This window comes from Rhipicephalus sanguineus, chromosome 4 (assembly GCF_013339695.2).
Source record: "Rhipicephalus sanguineus isolate Rsan-2018 chromosome 4, BIME_Rsan_1.4, whole genome shotgun sequence".
In the NCBI taxonomy this organism is placed as follows: domain Eukaryota; kingdom Metazoa; phylum Arthropoda; class Arachnida; order Ixodida; family Ixodidae; genus Rhipicephalus; species Rhipicephalus sanguineus.
In genome coordinates this window covers 404,482-428,535 of record NC_051179.1, presented here as the reverse complement: position 1 = coordinate 428,535, position 24,054 = coordinate 404,482, and the positions used below count along the sequence as shown (strand labels likewise).

General features: G+C 46.9%; 1 protein-coding gene across 1 annotated transcript in view; it reads left to right on the top strand.

The window, feature by feature from the left end:
- LOC119389282 (RING finger protein 10) overlaps nucleotides 1–22,316 on the top strand; it is a 49,494-nt gene extending 27,178 nt beyond the window's left edge. The window contains exons 10-15 of the mRNA XM_037656483.2: nucleotides 5,090–5,207; nucleotides 12,612–12,713; nucleotides 15,703–15,843; nucleotides 17,524–17,639; nucleotides 20,858–21,083; nucleotides 21,870–22,316. Of these exons, the coding sequence (XP_037512411.1) occupies nucleotides 5,090–5,207; nucleotides 12,612–12,713; nucleotides 15,703–15,843; nucleotides 17,524–17,639; nucleotides 20,858–21,083; nucleotides 21,870–21,958 (792 nt within the window). The 3' untranslated portion in view covers nucleotides 21,959–22,316. The remainder of the gene's footprint in view (nucleotides 1–5,089; nucleotides 5,208–12,611; nucleotides 12,714–15,702; nucleotides 15,844–17,523; nucleotides 17,640–20,857; nucleotides 21,084–21,869) is intronic.
- The last annotated feature ends 1,738 nt before the right edge of the window (nucleotides 22,317–24,054 follow it).

Sequence of the window (24,054 nt, the reverse complement as noted above, 5' to 3'; positions counted from 1 at the left end):
CTGGCGTTATCTTCTAAAGCCCGTTCCACCGTGCGAGGCGGTGCGATTACGAGTGGCGGCAAAACGTGCCGTCGCATGTCTCAAGTTCAGACTGAACGCAAGCTACCGGCGCGTGTGTGTGACGTAGTACGGGATAGCCACGAGCGGCTGTCGCTTTTGGGGACACTATCACTTTCGCAAGATTTTGCATCGTGTTGTACCGTGATTGTTACATGCACTGTTGAGCCTGTTAAGCCGTTGGTGGCGTGGCACTTTTCTTCGTGGACGGGGTGAGTTGTGCGTGATCTTGGGAACGTACATGATAGTATCCCAAAGGTGTATGCTCGAGAATATCACTTCCGCTCTTTCACAAAACTAGCCCCATATTTCCAAGCGGCAATGCAGAAAGAACAGATGCTAACACGGCGCAAAGTTTCGTTTGCTGCCACGGTGGTAGCGTTCCTTTACGTTTACGCTGATGATCTCCGTGTTCGATATTGCAACCTTCGGGTTGTCTCGGGATTTCAGCCCACGTGACCACGGCGTTGTTTCCTGTCAGGATCAGAACTAGCTGGCTTACCTCTAGCTGCCAGAAGTTTGAAAATCAAAGAGTCCCACTATGTATTTTGAAAAACAGGTGTTTTCTGCCCATGCACCTCCATATAGACTTGTCAGCCTGAATTTTTACTGTATTCAGATCGTACATTTTCCTGGATGGTACATTTATTTTTTGTGTTTTTTCAGAAATGTATCAACAAATTCTACTCTGTATGACGCACCTGCATTCATTCACTTGCCACAAGAAAACTTCATAGTGTGCGGTTGCAGGAACATAGTGAAATGCCGTACTTACGTCTGTGAGCGCTGTTCTGTAAGAAAAACCAAACTTGTGAGAAAAATTTTGCACAACCACTGAAATATCCAGCATAACTGCAGGAAAAGCATTTTATTATTTGAAGCCCTCAATGTCTTCATCTTCAGATGTGCTCTGAAATAGTTCAGCGAGCTCTGGTGCCAGCGGCGCTGGGGCTTCATCTTCGGAATTGCTGCGGCTTTCGTTGAGCTCAGGCGCTGAAGACGCTAGCAGGCCTGCCTTGCGCAGCCCCGCAATTACCGTGTTGTCTGATTCTGCACACCAAGCATTGCGGACCCATTTCGCAATTTTGCTGATGCTGAACGAAGCACGGCTCATTCGCCCTGTTGCAGTATAACTGTGCTCACCTTCGGTCATCCACAACTCCCACAGGCACCACAGAACAGCTTTAAAACTGTGGTTCACTGCCATGTCCAAAGGCTGCAGTATTTTAGTCGTTCCGCCTGGGATGACCTCAGCAGCGTCAGCTCAGTTATGTGCACCCGAATGCTGTCCATGACCAGGAGGCCTTTCTCGGCATGAAAAAAAAAAAAAAAGAAAAGTCTGGTAGCTTTGAGAAGCACTTCTTGAGCCACCTGCCCATCATGTCTTCGTCCATCCAGCCCTTGACATTTGTCAAATTTTTATTTTCCAATGCCGGGTGAGGACTCTTTGGGCATTTTCTTCCTTTCAAATATTATAGGCGGAAGCTTTTGCCTATCGGCGCAGCACGCGAGCACAACAGTGAAGTGCGCTTTTTCATGGCCTGTAGTTTTGATCGTGATGATCTTGTCGCCTTTCGGTGCCCCGCTTCCTTCCATAGGAATGTCAAATGTCCGTGGCAACTCATCCATATTTATAATATGGCTGTTAATGATGCTGTGCTTTTCGATTTCATTCTTTGCGTAGGCTTGAAATCTCTCTAGCTTCTCCTTAAAATCCGCTGGCGGATTCTGGCACATACTTGTGCGGGATCTCATTGCTAACGCTTTGCGGTGCATAAACCTGGAGCACCAGGATGACCCGCCAACAAAACCAGCGGTGCCCATTTCTTTGGCTAGTGTCTGCGCTTTGAGGCACCGCTACACCGTTGACAACGCCCTACCTTGGACACGCTGCTCCAGTATCCTCATATGCAGACGTCCATGAAGTTCTGGCCATCGCGCCCTCTTGCCACGGTCAGCCTACTTGTCGCTTTTCATGGCCTGGAGCTTGTCTGTAGAACGCCGCCATTTGCGAATCACCTTTTTGGAGATGTTGAAATGACTGCTCGCTGCTCGGTTTCGGTGTTCTTCTGCGTACAGTCAAACCCCGCTACAACGAAATTGACGGTGCTCGGAAAAATGTTCGTTGAAGCGAACATTTCGTTGTAGTGAAATCGAAAAAAATATGGCTGACCTGAGCTAGTAGAACAGAGAAACCTTTATTTCCAAAATTCAAAAAGTGCCTGCTGCTTCCTTTGCGTCCCCAGCAGCGTCACGACGCGATTCTCATATATGCGTAGCGACGCCACATTGAAAAGCACGCAGAAACAACGTTCGCGGCTTCGGTGAACGAAACAAAAGAGGCACGGGCGCGCAACACGAACTGCACAGTCGCACTAATACGCTAACACAAGCTATTCGCCGACAACGGCGAGATGCAGGCGTGCTATCGCGGAGCGACCACTTATGCCTTATTCTATGGTATTCTTATCCACCACTCGCGGCTGGCTGATCCCGTTGATAACATGGACGAATTGTTGCTCCGACCACCGGTCGCACTGGCCAAGCGCGAAAAGCACTAAAAGCATTGGCATTGGAAAAGGCATCGTTCCGCAATTGCACCCCAGGGCTGTTCGCGTTGATAACGCGGATGTACCGTCGCTCTGACCTACCGTCGCTCTGACCACTAGCGAAGCGCGAAAAGCATTGGAAAGGCATCGGAAAAGGAATCGTGGAATCGTTCCGCGATTGCACCTCAGTGTGGACAACTGAGCTTTGGCTTCGGATTGTCTGCGACTATGAAGCAACTCAAGGCAGTTGCGAAAGCAGGGCAGTCCGATCGCCGTCGCTATCAAGGAATGGCGGCCCCCATACTCGGTCAACAGCGGCGTTTTCTGGTGGGGCCAACACGCGATTTAGACTTTGAATTCGGATTTTAATGTTCTAAAATGCATAAAAATGTCCGACATTGTGTTTATTGCTCAGTAAATTAAATTTTTGAGCGCAGAATGGCATGGTAAATTTCGTTGAAGCGGAACGGCAGCAGAAAAAATGTTCGTTGTGGCGAGCATATTTATGCATTGACTCCTATGGACTGTTGACGGGGAACCGAGAATTTTTCGTTGTACCGGAAATTTCGTTGAAGTGGAGTTCGTTGTAGCGGAGTTCGACTGTACTTCATAACAGTCAGCTTAAACTTCGCCGTGTAGCTCTTCGATTTAGGCGACGTGCTGCAGATGAACGGTGAACTGTGAACGACAACGATGCGAACGAAGCGAACAAATGAAGCTGCAAACAGTGACTGGCCCAACTGGCTGAATCAGTTGGCCAAATTAGTTGTGCAAGCAGCACCACTATTGTCATTTTACACCATTTGTGCTAACTGATTGCGGCCTCCGAAACTCGCGCAACCTCTGTGAGCTGAAAACTGCACGGCAACATATTTATTTTCCCCTTTTTATTTACTATTATTTTTGTTATGGAACTCTAGTTTGGTTATGTTGATACTTCGTTATTACATTTATGACACGTCATTCACATCGAGCTGTTCTATTATTCAACAAAAAAGACTAATCAGCATCAACACGAGTTCCTTGAGAATCGGCCAAAATACTTCTGAAAATTTTGGAAAAAGACTGTCTTATACACTGGAAAATACGGTATTACTAACTGTACAGTGCAGTGACAGCTAAGGGTATTGTCATGCAACTGGACAATGCTTCCTTCATTTCTTGTCTTCCTCTGATTGGCCCCCAAGAGAGAATACCTGAAAAGGAACATTTGCTGAAGAATTGCCAGTGCACAATGGGCGGGGCATGCTTTCGTCTCTAAAAAATACGGTCACGTCCTATCATTGACTGGCCAATCCTTGTTTTCTTCACAGAATAGACGACATAAAGTGTGGTTATTGAGCCACAGCAGCAATTGGTAGAGCACTGAGTGCACAATTCAAAGGTTGCGGGTATGATTCCCACTGGTGGCAAGTTTTTTTTTTCTCCAGTTTACTTGGTTTACCTTTGTGTTGTAATTAAGGGGGGACACTGCTCTTAAAAAAAGTTTTTTATTTCTTGATCGATCTTGATGAAACTTTCTGAGTTTATGTATATTTGTGTGCTGATTTTAAATATGCAATTACTTTTCTAGTATATTGTGTAGTTTTTAAAATACAAAATATTTCATGTACCTTTTGGGGAGCAAGATTATTTCTAAACTGACTGCGTTACAAAGTAAATCAGCATGTCACGATAATCTGCAATCGGAACTGTGTGCAGTGCAACAAAAATGGATGTTCTAAACCCATTTGAATGAAAGTTATGGTATGTTGAACATTCGCGAGTGAGTCGATTTCAAGCTAGAATTTCACTAGTGAATGATCAGCACACCATAACTTTTGTTCTAATGGGTTTAGAACACCAATTTTTGTTGCACTGCATACAGTTCCGATTGCAGATTATTGTGATATGCTGATTTACTTTGTAACTAACTCATTTTAGAAAAAATCTTGCTCCCCAAAAGGCACATGAAATATCTTGTATTTTAAAAACTACACATCATACTAGAAAAATAATTGCATATTTGAAATTGGTGCTCAAATATACATAAACTCAGAAAGTTTCATCAAAATCGATTAAGAAATAAAAAACTTTTCCCCTTAATACGCTCAAATAACCTATAACTAATGCCCCTATGCTTTCCTTATTTTGAGTAACCACAGGTGGTCGAAATTTCCAGCGCTCTCCACTGTGGTGTGCCTCATAATCATTTCGCGGTTTTGGCATGTGAAACCTCAGAAATTATGCTTCTCTTGGCTTAACTGGGTTGTGTAACAAATGGGGGCCCTCAATCATTTCTCTTTTCATACCTTGTTTGTGGGATGCAAATCTAATTGTCTTCTGCAGGTCTTGTGTGAACGCCTGAATCTTTGGGGAGATGTTGAATAAAGATGATTGGATAGAAAATGTAGACCACTCTGTGACTTTCCATCGTGGGGGCACATATGCGTCTGGTTATGGAATGGGTTTAAAACTGTGCTTACCTTGTGCTGCTGCTGCAGGAGCTTCGTAGGCGGCTGCGCTACTTGCGTCACTTGCCACTGACGTGCGAGATCCAGGTGGTAGAAGTACAGTTGGAGCCACCTGTCATCAAGCAAGCCACCATGGAATACTTTGCACGTGCGTGTCTCAATAATCTTCCTTTGTCTGGTTGACCCAGGTCATTTGGTACGCTTCACAAGCTTACGTGCTATCATTCATAGTTTAACCCCTTGAGGGTTTTCGCCGTACATGTACGGCAGAAGCTTCCTGGTACCAAAGGGTTTTCGTCGTAAATGTATGGCATAGCATTTATTTTTAAAACGCGGGCCTTTGTCGATCATATCTCTCGCTTGGCCTGTGCTTCCACACTTCGGGAATACGTGGAATTTTTTTCATGTGCTAATGTCTCTGCATTGTATTTTTATTTTGCTTCCTAAAACGGCGCGCCGGCTATCGCTTGCTTATCCGAGCGCGTTCGCGGTGCAGCTGGTTTAAAGAGCGAACCTTTTTTGATCATTTCTTTTGCTTTGCATGTGCTGCCACGCTTCGGAAATACGTGGAATTTTTTTCATGCGCCGATGTCTCTCCGTTGTTGCTTTTTCTATGCTTCGCAAAACGGCGTGCCGGCTATCGCTTGCGCAACCGAGCGCGCCCGCGGAGTGGTTGGTTTCAAACGCGCGCCTTCTTCAATCATTTCTCTTGCTTAGAATGTGCTGCCACGCTTCGGGAATACGTGGAATTTTTTTTAATGCGCCAATGTCTCTCCGTCTTTCTTTTTTTTTTTTTGCTTTCCAAAGCGGCGCGGCGGTGTTCAGTTGCGCATTGGAACACGTGCACGCGGTGTGGCTGGGTTCGATTTCGTCCTTCGGGTGGTTTTCGCTTCTTGCGCCCGCAAAGCTGATGGCTGTTTGGTTTCTAATCTCTCAAAGGGTGACCACTTGTTACTCTCTCGTTTATTGCACCCCGGGGCGCGATTACATCTGTTTCCGTGCGGCGCTAAATTACACAAACTACGCCGCCGTGATTGCGTTTCCTGTTTTGGGGTCTCGGAAAAGCTAACTACGTCTTGTTGGCGATAAGGTGAAGGATTACTGCAGATTTTTCACTCGTTTTGCTTTCCGGACGGGCGCACAACCATAGAGTTTTCTTGCGTGCGCTCACTGACACAGTTCGCTTACGCTATGGAAGCGCGCGCCGGTTGCTCTGCTGTCGGTGAGTCGAGCAGCGATTCTTCCGATGCGGACTATTCCCCAAGTGCCTAATCAGAATCTGAATTATTGGATTTCAGTTTGTCAGACGAAGATTTTTTGACAAGTTTAGACTCTGATGACGATCACGGAGCGACATCTGAAAAGCGTGTGCGGCGAGCCATGCTTCAATGACACGCTGAAAAGTTTTGTATCGGAGCATGAACATTTTTAAACGGAAAAGTACTCTGGTGCGCTTATTTTTGTATGTCTGTGAGCTACGTTTAATACAATGCATAATTTTTATTTATAAAAAAACTGTTAAGCCTTTTTTTTTTTCAGGATTTTGCTTGATTTTACTACGAATAAACCAAGTGTATGTAACAACAAAAATGATTTTTTTGTCACTTTACGGTCACGAAAAAGAATTTTAGACAACTTTTTTTCGTAAATAAAATCGTAATAAAATCGTCTGAAGAATTTATTTGAGCAATAAAAAAATTACACATTTTTGGACTGGATTTCGCGAAAAAATTCGACCCTAAAGGGTTAATTGTGACACATAAATTTGTAGCTTGTTTATGATTGTCATAATGAGACTGATATTGTTGATTTATATTTTCTAGAGCTGTGCGAATAGCAAAATTTTGGGTGCAAAGCGAATTCAAATAATGTTTGAGTGCGAATAAAATAATTTTAGGATATTTCTTGGATTTTTTTAATACTTATGACGCGAAATTACATAAAGAAGTTGCGGAAGATCCCAAGTCGTGTTCTCTAAATGTCTTATAAAGAACTAGAAAATACGGAGGCTGGATTATATTTATTTACGTGAAATGGTACAACCAAAGTGGTGTTGACAACACTTCACACGTTGGTGTCGCTGTCAATGCCGGTGGGAGAGTGCACGTGTTTTCTGTGCACAACTTTTGTGGACACTGGACGAGTGCGCACTTTCACAAACAAACCAAGTAACACTTCCGCATTAAAATGTAGCGCAAAACATGGCCAAAAAGAAAACAATTGGTTTTGCACAACAACCAATACACCTGGCGTCTGCGTGCTGTCTGCTGCGTGAAAATGAAACTGCTGCTAGCTGTCGCGTAGTGATGCGGCTGACGTAACGTGCTGTATTGTCATGAGCGTGGATAACTTGATGTTGCACCGATTTTTGGAAGATACTAATGAATTTTATTTTACACTGATCTCGCGGCGCTAAGACATTATTCGGAAAGCACGTTTCGTAAAACAAGTTGATAGAGTACGAAACTGAAACCACGTTTGCGGCATTAGCAACAGCCAACTGTCAGTGGCAGATGCAGTGACCTTGCCATCACAAAGTGGCGATGGAACGCATGCAGCATACCGTATTTGCATGAATATAACGCGAGTTTTAAATTTGTGACTTAGAAAGGTGCCTCGCGTTATATTCGGGTTCGTGACACAAAGTGACACAAATATAGCGTGAAATTCGTTCGAGCCTTTCTTTCTTTTGAATCTTCGTACCTGTAGCATGCGCCGCACGATCCAGGAACTTGGCGGGTTGGTCGCACCATATAGCACATTTTATTCCGACTTGCGCATCCAGACCACGCACAGGAAGGCACTTCGCCGACGCCTGCCTGGCGTCTTGGAGCACCGCCACTCAGTACGGAAACCGTGCGTATTGCAATCGACGCATGCGCCACTACGGTATGCTGCGGCAATCGCATTGTGTCGCTAGCACTGCTAGCGCCATGGGAGCCACAGTGGCAACACGTGGATAACAATCATTTCGGAATAACTTCGCCTCCCTGTGCCTCGCGCTCGGTTGTCACTGTGTTCAGAACGCACTTTCTTGCGCATTGCCTGTCATAATGAATAAGCGGAATCAATATACTGCCACGTTTAAAAAACAGGCGATCATGCTGGCCAAAGAGAGGGGCACTTCGAGTGCGGCGCGGCATCTCGGAGTGACGGAGTCAGCCGTTCGAGGTTTGAGGAAGTGCCTTGACCGCATCTTCCAAGCCGCACCGACTCGTAAGGCGTTCCATGGGCCCAAGACCGGCCGTTTCCCGAAAATTGAAGAGGACCTGGTAGAATTCGTGCGCCGACGTCGCGGCCATTTTCTGCCTGTCAATGCCGAACTCGTCCAGATCAAGGCAAGGGAGCTTGCACGTGCCTTGATCCGCTCGTGGGTGCAGAAGTTTATGCGTCGTGCGCGATTCTCAGTTCGCCGAAGGACTTCGATTTGCCAGAAGCTTCCGGCCGAGTACGAAGAGAAGCTCATTGAGTTTCAGCGCTTTGTGATTCAGATGAGGAGAGAGAAGCAGCACCCCGTATGCCAGATCGGAAACGCGGATGAGACGCCAGTCTTTTTGGACATTCCGGCTGGCTACGGGATCGACGAACTCTGCACCAAAGAGGTACACGTCCGCACAACGGGCAACGAGAAGACCCGGGTGACGATGATGCTGGTGTGCACGGCGGATGGGCGTAAGCTGCCACCTTTTCTCATATTTAAAAGAAAGACGCTGCCCAAGAACGAGACATTCCCGCCCCGGATGTACGTCAAGTGCAACGATAAGGGCTGGATGAACAGCACCATGATGGAGTGGATCCGTGTTGTGTGGGGAAGACGTCTGGGCGCACTCCTCAACACTCCAGCTATGCTTGCGCTAGACGCATTTTGGAGGCCACTTGACCAATGAGGTCAAGGAAGCGCTCCACAAGTTCAACACCGACCTTGTTGTCATTCCCGGAGGAATGACGTCGCAGCTCCAGCCACTGGATGTCTGCATAAATAAACCCTTTAAGGATCTCGTACGACGGGATTACAAACAGTGGCTGGAGGCTAGCAATCGCCAACCGACTCCATTGGGTCGAATGAAGTGAGCCTCAGTGAGCGAGGTTGCTCGATGGATTCATAATGCTTGGGAGGCCTTGCTGTCAGCGATAGTGTCACGGGCATTCCTGACGTGCTGCCTCTCGAACAGTCTGGACGGCACGGACGACGCAGTTTTTGCCGACAGCGATAAGGACTCGAGCAGCGAGGAAGAGTAATCAGGCGAGCAAGTGGTTCTAGCATTTTCAACGGCTGTAAATATAAATAAAGCTCTGCGGGCGACCACTTTTTGATTACTGTTTACAGTTGCATCATTTTGCGTTATAATCGTAATAAACTTTTTTTTTTTCAATCGAGAACGGTAGTACCCCCCCTCGCGTTATATTCACGGTCGCGTTATTCATGTGCAAATACGGTAACCTCATTACAACAGACCTTCATAGTGAAGAGGATTTTTGGTCTGTTGTAAAGGGAGTATAAAATCCATGTACTGTTACGACTTTTATGTAAACATTGAATGGGTCTGTTACAACCAGAGAGAAATAAGCCACAAACACTGTCAAAGAACGGATTTATTCTTGAAGGGAAGGGGGATGTGGCTTTTATATCATAAAAAGAAAGTAAACTTTTAAAAATCACATTTTCAGTTCATTTCTGTAGCCCTTTTTCTGATTAAAAAATACCTTCACTGAAAACTACGTAGAAGTGCGGTAAAAAATTTGTTGCGCCTGCCGAGGTGGCGATAATTATATAATTATTGCGGAAATCGCAAAAACACTGTTATAGCTCCGCAACAGCACATCAGGGCACTGCCATTTAGTGCTCTTTGAAAGAACATTTCTCAGTCTTCAAATTTCCCGCTTCAGCTAGGTCCTCCATTCAGAAACAAGCGTACAAAAAGCAAATGTTTAAATAAAGTTTGTTTCGATGCCTCCAATTGACCATGTTTCTCCAGCACGCCTCCCCATTGGTCCTATCCTCACTCCAGCAGTGTGTCGTCCGCTGCTTGCGTGCCGCGAGGTCACTGCTGACGTGGTCACGGCTCGGTCTGTGTTCACAGGTCGACGATCATTTAGAATATAATTGCTCTTTAGTTCGGCAGCTGCAAGCGGAACTCAATTATCCGATTACGATACTGCGCTGCGCTCGTCGCAAACCTCGCAGACGCGTGTCTCAGATCGACTCGGACCCATGGTTCGGGTTATCAGCACTTTAGACCTCGCGACGAAGACCATCACGGGACGACCCTTTGTACTCGTGATAGAGCATGACTTACATGAAACATCAGGCACCACGGCCGGGCACACCGCAACCGAGATTACTGCTCCGAGTCGGGGCTAGGCTTAACTTCGCTCACAGCGCCGATGTACGAGACGAATTCGGAATTTGCGAGCAAGGACATTACGCTAGCGGACATGCGAAAGCAGAGCAGCTGCAATGTACTTTGTCACTAGCAACAAATTGCATCGCCCTCTGGCTCCTCGAAACAGTGGACGGGCATTTTACACATTGGAAGCGGGACCCCCCGGCCAAGCCCGTCGCGCAGTGACTGCTCGAAGCATAGATGGAAATGGGCTAGCAGTTTTGCATGTCGGCGCCCCGAAATGAAAGACCAAGCACGCTGCATGCCGATTTTTCGTTATATTTATTTTTTGTTATTATGAACTTATATTTACTTCCCGAAGTTTGAATACTTCGAATAGTAAAATTCCGGTGCGAATCAAATTGAAAAGCAAACGCTATTAGAAAAACATTCGAAAGTTTGAATATTCGCACAGCCCTAATATTTTCTGTTCATTTTAGGTAGTCACAGCCCATGCATGATACTATTCTGTTTTTGTCACTATAAACAGACGTCTATCTTAAAGATACAGCCCATGAGTACAGTCGACGACTGATAATTCGGACTCCACGGGGAACGTAAATAAGTCCGAATTATCGAATGTCCGAAAAAACGAATGCGTCAGAAAAAAAAAATACTTTTATTTACACTTCAGGGTCTTGGTGGCCGAAAAAAGTTGTCATTGCGTTGCTGCCCGCACTTCTGCTTACGTGCAACCAAGTCCGACTGTATCTCCGCCAGTGTGATGTGATCGCTGTACGATGGCGAGCTGGTTTCATTCGTGAAGGCAACGCGTCTGTGCGGCGCACTTAGCGGTCGCACAAAGAGGCAGCATGAATGGCGGCGCGGCGCGTTTGGGCTCTCTCCTATTAAATGCATGCACTACGCATGCAACTCCACCAGGCCACATGCACTATCGAGCAGTTGACTGAAGATGCTTATCGTAAGGCTTGTCAGCGATTGAGCCGTACTGGTGCGTTTGCCACCTGCCGCCATCACGCCTCCGTGCATTTCCACTGCTTATCCGTGAGACATCGCTGCACAGCCGTGATAGCGGCCCCTTTGAATTTCCCGTCCGCTTCACCCCATAACACTTCGGCATCGCCACAAAGCTGACTTTAGGACTCTGCTACTGTCGCAAACAGGTCGACTCGCGAAAGCGCTGGTTCGAACCTACGAGATGATAGACGCGGCAGAGGTGGGGGCTTCAATTTTGCCTTTCGTACCAGCAATTCGGGCAGAAAGTCCGAAAAATCTGACGCTGAAGAGTTTTAGCGTCCGAAATTTCCGACGTTCTTGACCATTGACGTCTATGGGGCTGGTGACGGTGCCGCGAAAGCGTCTGAATTTTTGAGCATGTCCGGAAAATCGGCAGTTGACTGTATCTGCCGCGTTTCGTTGTCGAAGGCGCTGGCTGTGAGGGCACTGTTGGTGCCATTTAACTCAGATCTTTTGAGACAGCAGAGCGTAAAATAAAGCAAGTCTCAAGATAAAAATGAACGCGAGCGCATAACGCTTTACCGCAGACGCATTTGACAGAATGGCGGCGATAGCAGCGCAGCGCGAGGATACAGGAACCGGAATGTAGGATGTTCGCGATGTTGATAGGATTTTCCACAGTTGACCAGTGCCTCCAAGATCGGCATTTCAAATCACAAATCTGAGGTATAAAGTAGCGATCGAAATAGAGCCTCATAGATCACCAATTAGCTTTCGTTTTGATCTCTGAGGCCATACTTTGTATGGTACGGGTGCCGGAGAAGATAATGGCTGGCGATTCGGCGTGCGCGACAGTCTCGGACATGGTCCGGATTATCGAATGTAGATCTCGCAGCTGTCCGAAATATCGGTCGTCTTTACACATTACTTCTATAGGATCAACGGCGGTGCCGCGCGACTGTCCGAATCACCGAGCATGTCCGAATTATCGGTGTCTGATTTATCGGTCGGCGACTGTACTTAATTCGAGTGTTCTTTGCATTCTTGAACGCTAACTTGCTTTGTAATAAGGTGTTCCCTTGCCCTCCTGAGCACAGCGTGTTCTTCTTATTTAGCATCATTACTACAGTGAGCCCAGATCGTTCTGGGAAACTTTTTTTTTTTTCATTAGTGTGGTTCATGATGCATGTCTGTGTTGGGAGGCGCTGGGTGATTAAGCACTAACGTTCTCTATGCGCTCTCGTCCACAGCGGATGTGGAGAAGCGCCGCCGTCAGCGGTCGCGGAGGGCACGCAATGAGAAGCGCCAAGACAGGCTACGTGCCAAGGAAGAGATGCGTCGGCAGGGCTACGGTAAGTGGCTGCATCACAGCCACCCGAGAACTTGCACTTGCTTTGTAAGTGGCAACGGATTTGCCAAGTTGTTGGTGAATGGTTGTTATTAGGCATATACGGGATGCACCTTGATCTTGTGGCAAAGCTGTGTCTGTGAGCTTGGAATCACTGAGGGCACCATTGCTGTACAGCTATTCCAACAAAGCAACCATGAGAGAAAAGTAAGGACGAAGAAAGACTGAAAGCTTGAGCCTGAAGGTGCCCACTGCGGTAACACATGGTTTTTCACTGCTGAGCAATCAAGGTAGTGGGTTCGATTACGGTGGTGTTTGGTCCAATTTCAACGCAATCAAATTGCACATTCTCTTCCTCTAGCCAGTGTTTATTCTTCTTTTGATACACTCAAACCTCGATATAACGAACATGGATATTATGAATTATCAGTTATAACAAAGTAAATGAACAATAGTCTTGCCATAGATACAGTGTTACAAATAAACATTTATAACGAATTTTCAAATATAATGAAGTTATTTTCGTGGCAGATGTGACTTTGTTGTAATGGGGTTTGAGTGTATGCGACAGACCTGAGAAAAACAACTCTTGCTGCGATGTTGACTTCAAGCAGTGATAGGTATCTCCTGTTGGCCTGCCATAAATGAACATTGCCGTATGTTACACGTAAAAGTAGTGCCCATGGTTTTTCGACGCTTTCAACCAATGCATGCTATTGAAGGGGCCCTGCAACACTTTTTCAGCATGGTCAGAAAACTCTGCCGATCAGTAGTCGAGGCTCCTAAGAACACGCGAGCCAAACATTATAGCGCAGCATGCGACCTGTGATTTACAATAAATTCCCAGTAGGCTAAAAAGCGCTTCCTCTTTTCTTGACAAAAATGCTGCTTACGGTGTCACTGCCACTGGCCACGCCATTGGCTGATTTGAAAATGGCGCGCTCGGTAGTTACTGCGGCCACCATGGGAGGCAGTCACTTGCCCCCGCGTGTGTGCGATCGCACTGAAAGTATGCCGCGCATTCGAAGAAAAAAAAAAGAAGAAAAAGTGTTCAAGGTCATGAGGCGCGCATGTCGTACCTTCTTCCCCCGTGCCACCCCTCCTTGCTTAGCTTCCAGCGCTTTCGTCAGGACAAGAGAAGAGAGGAAGCAATTACAGTGTGCGACAAATCTTTGTAGCTCCACTTGTACTGGATGGGTTCTAAAAATTTGCAGTGGTCGATTCGTGGGGAATTAAGCCCCTATAATGAAGCCATTCTGTGGCTGCTTGGGAAAAGTGTTGCAGGGCCCCTTTAGGAGCGGCACCTGTGCGCTTGTTGAGGTCAAAAATATTGGGCGGTGATTAGACATACGCAAATGATCAGCTGACTTGTGTGTGGGAAGGAGACGAGCACCCCTCCGGACGGAAGCAAAACTGTGCTAGGGACACGTTATACAGTAGAACCCCGCTGATACGTTTTTGAAGGGACCGTAGGAAATAAACGTAAGAGACGGGAAACGTAAGAGCCGAAAAACAGGAAAAACTGCAAAATATTTAGTGGTACAGAATTTTATTTCAATTCTTACGAGCAGCACGAAAATTGGCGCGCTCAGCCGCGATCTAGTCGATGGATAGAAACGCGGAGCTTAGGACGGCCTTATCCACAGAAATGGTAATCAACGTATGTGATTTTTTTAACACCAACAGCTGTAGGCATGAAAGAACTAAGCACACGCAATCACGACCGGCGCGGCGAGTCCGACCGCGAACCGCACGCACGACCATGCGAGCTCCAACCAGCTCGAACTCCTCCCGTTCTCCGACAAATAACGATGATGATGAGTCTACGCCAACGCGATGGCAGAAGTGAATGCCAATCTCGAAGGCCTTGCTTTCGCAAGCAATTACGTCATACACGCCATGTTTGTGCAATGCAAATCTCAGAGGCTATGCTTTTGTCAATAGTAAATGCCAATCTCGAAGGCCTTGCTTTCGCGAGCAGTTACGTCATAGACGCCATCTTTGCAATTTGAATATCGAAGGCCATGCTTTTGTTTGCATCAGTTGAAAGATTCTGTTGCTTGAGCCTCTCATGCGGCTAATATTACGGTCAAACGAGGCTAAGCTGCGTGAAAATGCACCATGGCCGCTCTCTTTGGTAGTCAGTCGGTTGGCTCCGGGCGCACTTCGCGACGTATCATACGGGAACGGTCCGACAGTTACGACGTAACAGCGGGGTTCCCAATACATTGTATCCTATGGGAGCTATGCCGGGACCGGCGGAAAACGACGTAACAGCCGGGAAAACGCAGCAGTGAGGAACGTAACAGCGGGGTTCTACTGTAAATGGTGAACAAGTAATGAGAGATCCACTCTGCATAACTTCACAAGAAGACTGTAGGGATGCTATCGGGGCCACCAGCTTTTTTAGCTTTGAGATTAAGAAGCAAGTTGAAAATACCTGCCCAGTGCACAACATGATTCTGCATAGAAGAAATGAACCCTTCAGGCTCAGTAACAACGTTAGTATCTTTCGAGGCATATACAGAGTGGAAGTATCGGTTAAACTCATCAGCTTCTGCTTTAGCCTCCGAGACTGGTGTACCGTCGACCATTAAAGAAATACTACAGGATTTTCTGTCGCACAAATACCTCCAAGATTTCCCTGATGCCTCCTTGAGGAAATTGCCTAAAGTGGTGGTAAAAAAAGTGTCCTTAGCTTTTTTTAACCTCAGTTTTCAGCGCTGCGCTTAGTGCGCTGACGGCAGAGTCCCGTGGCCGGCCTGAGCGTCTCATTCTTTTTAAGCTTTCTTTTGATGCGGATTATCTGTCGTAACCCAGGGGTTCTGCTTCTTATTCTTAATCTCGTCAGGAACAAACGTGGCGGTAGCATGCAGACAAATTTGCTTGAATTTGCACCGCAACACATTCACATTTCAAGGAAAGGTGGGGGTTGCTTTAGTAATGTACGAATCTAGAGCACTCGATTGTTGTGTCGCACTCTACTCGTACAGGTGGTGGTGCCCGTTACCAGCTAAACAGTGCACGCCACTTCCCAACGTGTGAACCGCTCGGTGGGCCATCACCAGCTGCTCCTGCTTCCCCTCCACCTCTGCATTCCTCATCAGCGGGCTCGGAGAGTTCCATAGTAACTGGTAGGTGCAGTAGAAGCTGTGTGCGTGTCATCTTAACACCGGGAAGGAGTCGTTCAGCTTCTGGCATGTGTGTTGTCTCTCTTCTGGCCTCCTAATGAATCTATTGTCCCTGCTTTATTTTGGTGAAGAAACATTCATGGAAAACTCCACCGAGGATGTGTTGAGGTGGCACATTTTCTTTATGCAGACTAAGCATAAACATTATTGGGAGCTGTTGAAACGGAGCTGTAGAACCTCTTGTATCAATAATTCCACGCAAATCTGCTACTTTTGTGCAAGCACCAACTTGTTTGGGATAAAACAAGGAGAGTGGGAAGAGTGCGAACCAACCTGCTTTTCTCATTGATGTTACAAAGCAGTTGCACTGTGCCTTATCGTTTCTTGTTAGTTAATACAGCATTGCCTTTGAGAGTCTACAGAGAAGTGTCTGTATGGCGCGGTACAGTTCCATTAATCTGACTCATTATTAAAATTCTGGCTCAACTTAATACAGTAGAACCCCGCTGATACGTTTTTGAAGGGACCGTAGGAAATAAACGTGAGAGACGGGAAACGTAAGAGCCGAAAAACAGGAAAAACGGCAAAATATTTAGTGGTACAGAATTTTATTTCAATTCTTACGAGCAGCACGAAAATTGGTGCGCTCAGCCGCGATCTAGTCGATGGATAGAAACGCGGAGCTTAGGACGGCCTCATCCACAGAAATGTAATCAACGTATGTGATTTTTTTAACACCAACAGCTGTAGGCATGAAAGAACTAAGCACACGCAGTCACGACCGGCGCGGCGAGTCCGACCGCGAACCGCACGCACGACCGTGCGAGCTCCAACCAGCTCGAACTCCTCCCGCTCCCCGACAAATAACGATGATGATGAGTCTACGCCAACGCGATGGCAGAAGTGAATGCCAATCTCGAAGGCCTTGCTTTCGCAAGCAATTACGTCATACACGCCATGTTTGTGCAATAGAACTCTCAAAGGCTATGCTTTTGTCAATAGTAAATGCCAATCTCGAAGGCCTTGCTTTCGCGAGCAGTTACGTCATAGACGCCATCTTTGCAATTTGAATCTCGAAGGCCATGCTTTTGTTTGCATCAATTGAAAGATTGTTGCTTGCGCCTCTCATGCGGCTAATATTACGGTCAAACGAGGCCAAGCTGCGTGAAAATGCACCATGGCGGCTCTCTTTGGTAGTCACTCGGTCGGCTCCGAGCGCACTTCGCGACGTATCATACGGGAACGGTCCGACAGTTGCGACGTAACATTGTATCCTATGGGATCTATGCCGGGACCGGCGGAAAACGACGTAACAGCCAGGAAAACGCAGCAGTGAGGAACGTAACAGCGGGGTTCTACTGTATCAGCTGAAAGCTTGAGCCAATGCCCATGCATTTATGTGGAACAAAACTTTTGTGATTTGAATCCCGAAAATTAGCCTTCACTAGACAACTTGAACTTGGCCACTCATCTTACATGTGCCCAGACTGCAGTAATGGTTCAAACAGCCGTAGCATACAACTTTCCGAGAGTACAGTAAAGCCTTCAAACTTGTCACTTCCCCTTGAGATCGCTAAACTATCGCAAATTGTGTCCTCTGGCTTGCGATTCCATGAAATGTGTAGTGAATGGGTTCTTGTGCACCTGCCTGTATCTAACTGATTTCTTCATTTGTGGCTTCAGTGAGTGATCCGGATGAGCATCGGCAATTAATGCTCGGTGGTGCCAACAGCCCTGCAGAGGAGTGTAGGTCGTCGACCCCCGCTGGCAGCTCTGCGAACCGGGTGTCCTTCGCTCAGGTTGGTTGTGTCTGTTTAACACAGTATATTGAAAGTCCCGCATACTTTAGATTGTAGTAGCAGTTAACAGAATCTTGTTAATTACTGAATAAGGAAGATAGTTGCAGTTTGTCCTGCAAGAGTTGTAGTGTGTTCTATTAATCAGCTGAACCAACATAATCGCAGCACATTTCAGTCACATTAACAACTGTTGAGTCATATTTTCAGTGTTCTGCCTCGAGTGCTTACACTTGCACCTGCAACACGCAGTTGTCATATAACATGACTAGGCCAGTTGCGTGTTAGACCGAATGAAAGTTAGAATGCTAACCACAGCTGGCCACAAATCGAGCCCGACAATCTCACTTTAGGGTATCTGACACCTTCAGGGCAGTGTGTGAACTTGAAATCCTGTTATTGAAAAACTATTGCCCAAAACTACCATATTTGTTACGTAATAAACTTGCATGATGTAGGTTCGAGGTGAAACTGCTACACAGCACTCGAGTGTGGCGTCAGTGTGATAAGCGGGGGTTAAGGGAATAGCATTAACGTGCCACAAACGTTCATTGCAGATAGCGCGTTTTAGAATAGGGGGATAGAGTTCACGTGCCCAGGCTATGACTATGGCACCACCTGGCGGAGGATGAATACGTTAAAGTGAAAGGAAAAAAAAAAACTGAAAATACTCGCCTGTATCACCACATGCAGCAATATTACTACTTTTTTTAGTAATAATGAAAGTAAATAAATGTGAATCATGCACCAAAAGTGAAGATTTATGTGTTGCAGATTTGTTTACACAGATACTCTTGTTAGGCCTGGGAACGTTCGAAATGGGAAGCGATTTCAAAAACTCCGCTAAGTTATCCATAATACTCTGTTGTCGAAGCTACCTGAAGGCAAGCGAAGCTGTCAGTCATTTGCTGTGAAAGAAGTGAATCCTTCAACAGTACCAGCGCCTGCTTCAGTTCGAAGCGGGCATCCCAAACTGCTGCCATGTTTTTACGTGTGCTACGTAAACGACTCAAACACGTTAAGGCTAAATATTAAAAATGTCGTGTGTAGGGTAAACGCTACAGATTGTTTGTGCATCGTCTGTGCATGTGCATTTCGATCATGCTATCCCTGTAAGCCCGTTCAACTCTGTCTATTAACCGTGAATGGGACAGCCAGTGTTACAGTTGACATACCGTATTTACTCGATTCTACCACGCCCTGGATTGTAATGCGCACCCGTTTTCGCCGACCAAAAAAAAAAAAAAAAAAAAACATCGATTGTAACGCGCACCCATTTTTTCGTGACAGAAAAGAACAAAAAAAGTCCGTAGGAGTCAAACTTTGCACATTCAGAAGAACAAGTATTTGGGTTTTAAAGAACTAAAGTTTCAAAAAAGTAAAACACAAAGTCAAAAAGCAGGCCTTGCCGCTAAAACTGTCACCACTACGGTGGCGAGCGATACGAGTTGCGTAATGGATCAGTCCTTGTCGCTGTCGGACAACTCCTTGTTGCTGTCAACGCTCTTCGATTTCGGGAAACCGGCCCTAACTTGGTCCACTGAAACCTTTTCGTGAAGCTTTGCTGTAAAAAAATCTTCTGCTTCTATTTGCTCCAGTCTCGCACGCACGTTGCGGGAACTCTGAACGACCGCGATGCGGCCCGATTTCCGCCCGTCTCAGCACATGTAATAACTATTCTTTTAAATGCTGCAACGTGGTGCACTCGTCGAGTACCGTATTTACCCGCATAATTTGCGCCCTCGCATAATTTGCGCACCCCTAATATTTAGCCAGCTTTGCTAAAAAAAAAAATTTACTCGCATATTTTGCGCTCCCCGCCCCGCTCGAGCCAGCTCGCCGGCGCGCGCCCACGGGGAAACTTTGGATGGCCGCGCCCCGCGGCCCTCACCGAGCAAGCGAGCGGAGTCATACACAAGACAGGCTGCGAGTGCGAAGTCCCTTCTTCCGATTACTTCGTTCTATTCTCCGGAAACCGCCGAGACCGTACCAACTGTACCCGAACACCTAAATCTGTTCACCGGTTGTCGGAACTATTCGAGCGTTCTCCCGCCGTGAGAATGCATGCACGCGACACGGCACGGACTACTGGGACTACTTTCTGAGTCGGAGGCGTGCGAGGGCCAGTCGCTTCCCACGCTGACCCTCCTCCTCTGCGTCCGCGCCATCCGCGCGTCCGCGCTGCGACGCAGCCTTCGTTGATTTCGGAAGTTTAGGCAGTTTAGGTTTCACGATCAGCCAGTTGCGTTTTCACTGTTCTCTTGCGCTGGGCTACAATAACTATTCGGCAAAATTCAAGCTAACTGTTATAGAATTTGCGTAAGGAAACAGGAACCGTGCCGCAGAAGAGTTCGCTTTTTAATACAAGACCGGGAAGGAGACCGTTCCGAGGACCGAAGCATGGAAAGTTTCCTGCTGTTGAAGAATACCTTTTCAAATATGTGCGAGAGCGTAGGCCCACCGGCATCGCCGTGCCGTGGCACCTCGTTACTCCCAGCATTGTCGCGAAGAGCTTCAAGAAAACGCCTCAACGCACTCGACGGAACCAAGGACGACGCGCTTTGGAAAAGCGGTGACAGCGGCCGCGGTGATGATTCTCAGTCGGACTTCTCAACCAGTGATTCTGACTAGACCGTGCATGACCGAATCTGGCTGCTTAAAGTACGTGCTAATTCTGTTAAAAACCGTTCGTTTGCGCTATAATTTATTTTCTTCTTTAATGTATTATATCGCGCGTGTTAGGACTATATATTGTGCGTTATTTCAGATGTGCTCGCGAAATCTCCGCGTAATTTGCGCACCCCCTTTTCGGAGCTCCAAATTCGCGAAAAAAAGTGCGCAAATTATGCGAGTAAATACGGTATTTGGAGTCGGCACTTCCATGCCGTCGATGTGAACGCAGAACGGGATGACAGTCTCCTCAGCACACGTACGGACTGAAACAATAATGGCAGAAATGGCGAAGGTGCGTAGGAGGCGGCCATTTTGAAATGCCGATGGCAATACGATAACAGAGTTTCTCTTTTTTTTTCGGTACTCGATTCTAACGCGCATGCGATTTTTGGACTCGTTTTACGGGAAAAAAGGTGCGCATTAGAGTCGAGTAAATACGGTAACCATGTTTGAGTTGGTTTATATAATTATCCTTAACAGTTTTTAAACTGCTGGTGTAACAATAAGTAGTATTGGACTTCAATGCTGGTGTGGTTCATTCAACACAGATGGTGCAGACGCGTAGCTCGGGTGCGGCAGTTGGCTTTCAACGCAGACTGCCAGCCAAAGAGTCTCCCGTGGCTAGAGCGGCAGCTGGCTCTGATGATGATGACGACGAGGAACGTTGCCCCGTGCCACAGTACCGCCAGTCATTCAGCCTGGCTTTGGAGGAGGCCCTGAATGCTGCCGCAGCGGCATCAGCGGCTGCACATGCCGACAGCGCTCAGTCACCTGGTGAGGGTCCCGATTGGCCTTCTGGCATGACAGGTGTCTCATGACGTAATTTTATTCTGTTTTGTTTGTTTTGAATTGGATTTCCTGGAGAGGTGGAACTAGTCGGAAATTTTCGGTCTATGCTCATTTCGCTCAAAGGGCAACCAGAAACCGCAGAAGTCAATGAGTATGCTAACATTGTGCTAAATTATGCCGAGCAAACTTGAAAATGTGTGCAATGGAAAATGTTAGTGAATTACATTCTGAAAGAAACTCTTGCTACAAAACTGCTCAAAATATAGTTTTACGTAAATAGATTGGCCGTGAATACTCAGCACTGGAACAATCTGTCTGTGGCCACCTTCTATTTAGCTCAAGGTGGGGCACTCTCCAGTCATCTGAAAAAGGTCTTTTGTTGAGTGTATTAATTCAAGAGGAGTTTTCGAGGTTTTTGTTGCATCCCATAACGAACAAGCATTACGGGCCCATTTGTAGATACAGTAACGAACATTAGTCAACCTCAGCCAGATACTTAGGTCACAGTTCTAATGTGTGGGCATTACATGATGGCATTGGAAACCGTTTTTTGTTTCACAAAATGACCTCCTGTCATACCAAATTTAATTTTCCTTGAACCGTTTTTGTTTTCTATTTCGGGGCTCTGAATTACTGAAGCTTGAGCATGTGTCCTATTTTTTATGGCACATACGAATGCTTGTGTGAGCTTGTGTTACGAGCCGCCAGCCCTGTGCTTTTTCTTGGACGCAAATCGGTGACATCTGTTGTAAAAAGTTGTGCTTGTTACAGATGGACAGAAGGGCAAACCCGGATCTAAGAAGAACAAGAAGAAAAACGTGACTCTGCTGTTCACAACATCCATGAATCGTAGCAAGTAGTGCTCGAAACACACTGCTGGTATGCGGCATTTCTTTGCAAGCCAAAAAAAAGACGAGACGATTGTGTGCCAGGTTAATTCGGGACAAATTTATTGTTTTAATCTTTCAAGCTCCTTTCAACGATTTTCATGACTGTGGGTTCTCCATATTGCAAAACTCTTTTGAGATGAGGCAAGGACCTTCTGTGTGGTTTGTTAGGAACAGAAAATGTTTTGTGCTTGTTTTCATGTTTCGTGTTCAGTTATTTTAGGGGGAATGTAGGTCGTGGGCATGATTGCCAGACTGAATCGACCCAGTGGAATGCCAGCATGGGGGAAGCTATGTGATGAATAAATAAAACGTGATTGTTTAAACCCTCTATTGTCTGTTGGGAGTCATTGGCCATTTTTACCGTGTAAAGCAACAGCTGATTTTGCTGGCGTAGTTTTCTGCCGCCATTGTCCGTTGCACCTCTCGTGCGCAATGAGGAGAGAAAAAAAAAGCCCCAGGGTTTGGGCAAGAATCGAACCAGGCACTCTGCATTGCAGTACATAGCCACACCGGTGCTTGAAGCTTTTTTCGAAAAAGACCTTATACAGGAATCGCGTTATCAGATGTAATAGTGCGTCGTGGCAGAAGAGTACAATCATACCAGGCGTTGTATAAGGTGAATGCAGCGATCCCACTCCTGCGCCAACTGCGCGAAAGTGCGCCAAATTGGATTTACTGCGCCATCCTGATAATGTCGACGGAAATTGCGCGAAACTGCGCCAGAGTCTTTGGTTTGGGGGCGTCTCTCACTGGCAATCGTACTGCGGGTGCGTCAAAACGTGCAGCTTGATCTTGGGGCCGTCAAAGTTGCAGCCATGGACCATTAATTATTCCGCTGGATAAAGCGCGCTCGCGCGTGCGTCCCGACTTAGCCACGATGCTGTGCACGGTGCCGACGCAGCTTCTCAATGGTAAAACGCGCTTTCCGCAGGGGCTCGTGACGTCTAGGCCAATCGGTAGCGAGATAGTGTGGCGGCGATTCATCACCGGACGTCGTCCTTTCCAGAAACGCTGCTGATCGCTCGTTTCAAGCGTCGCACGACGCGTAATTAAACCACATTTCACTAATAACTACATGCGTGCCGCTAATGCCTGTCACTTCTATTTCTGGACATCGCGGAATGAAATCTGGGAACGCTAGCAATAAAATATACATGTACATCGAACAATATCGAATTTTCTGTGCCTCGCGTACAAAGAGCACACGAATGGTGGGAACGCATTGACACTTTTTCTCATAGGCGTGCGCACAGGGGGGGGGGGCCGCCCCCCCTAATCACCTAAGAGGGGGGCGCAAAATCTGCCCAGTACATTGACCCTTCTAGTCACCTAAGAGGGGGGGACGCAAAATCTGCCTCATACATTGACTTAGGGTGGGGGGGGGGGGCGCTGCGATGAACCTTTGCCCCCCCCCCCCCTGGTGAGAAACCCTGCGCACGCCTATGCTTTTTCTCAAATATATTGAACAGTGGATCTTCATCAAGGAGAGCTTTTTCGTAATTCCTTCCACCAGCACATCCGGGTTGGTAGTCGCTCTTGCGGTAAATACCCCCTTAAAGGCCCTGCCCTTTCGAGCTCGTGAGTGCTAGGGTTCCAATTCGAATTTTTTGCTTAGTTTTTAAAGAAATGTCATCTCAATATTAAAAGCATGCCCCCTGGTCTGAGCAGCCGCTTTTAATATGCGCAGCTGTTAGTAGCGGGCCCGTCGCTGACGGCCCTGGCATCGGAAGGCTAGCTGTGAAGCGGCTACGCCGTATTACATGTCCGCCCCTCGCTTTCCAAAAAAAGAAAGTCAGCTTTGCTTAACCTCTTGAAGGTTTTCGCCGTACATGTACGGCAGAAGCTTCCTGGTACCAAAGGGTTTTCGTCGTACATGTACGGCATACCGTTTATTTTTAAAACGCGCGCCTTTTTCGATCATTTCTCTTGCTTGGCATGTGCTGCCACGCTTCGGGAATGCGTGGAATTTTTTTCATGCGCCGATGTCGCTCCGTTGCTTTTTTTATGCTTCGCAAAACGGCGCGCTGGCTATCGCTTGCGGAACCGAGCGCGCCTTCTTCGATCAT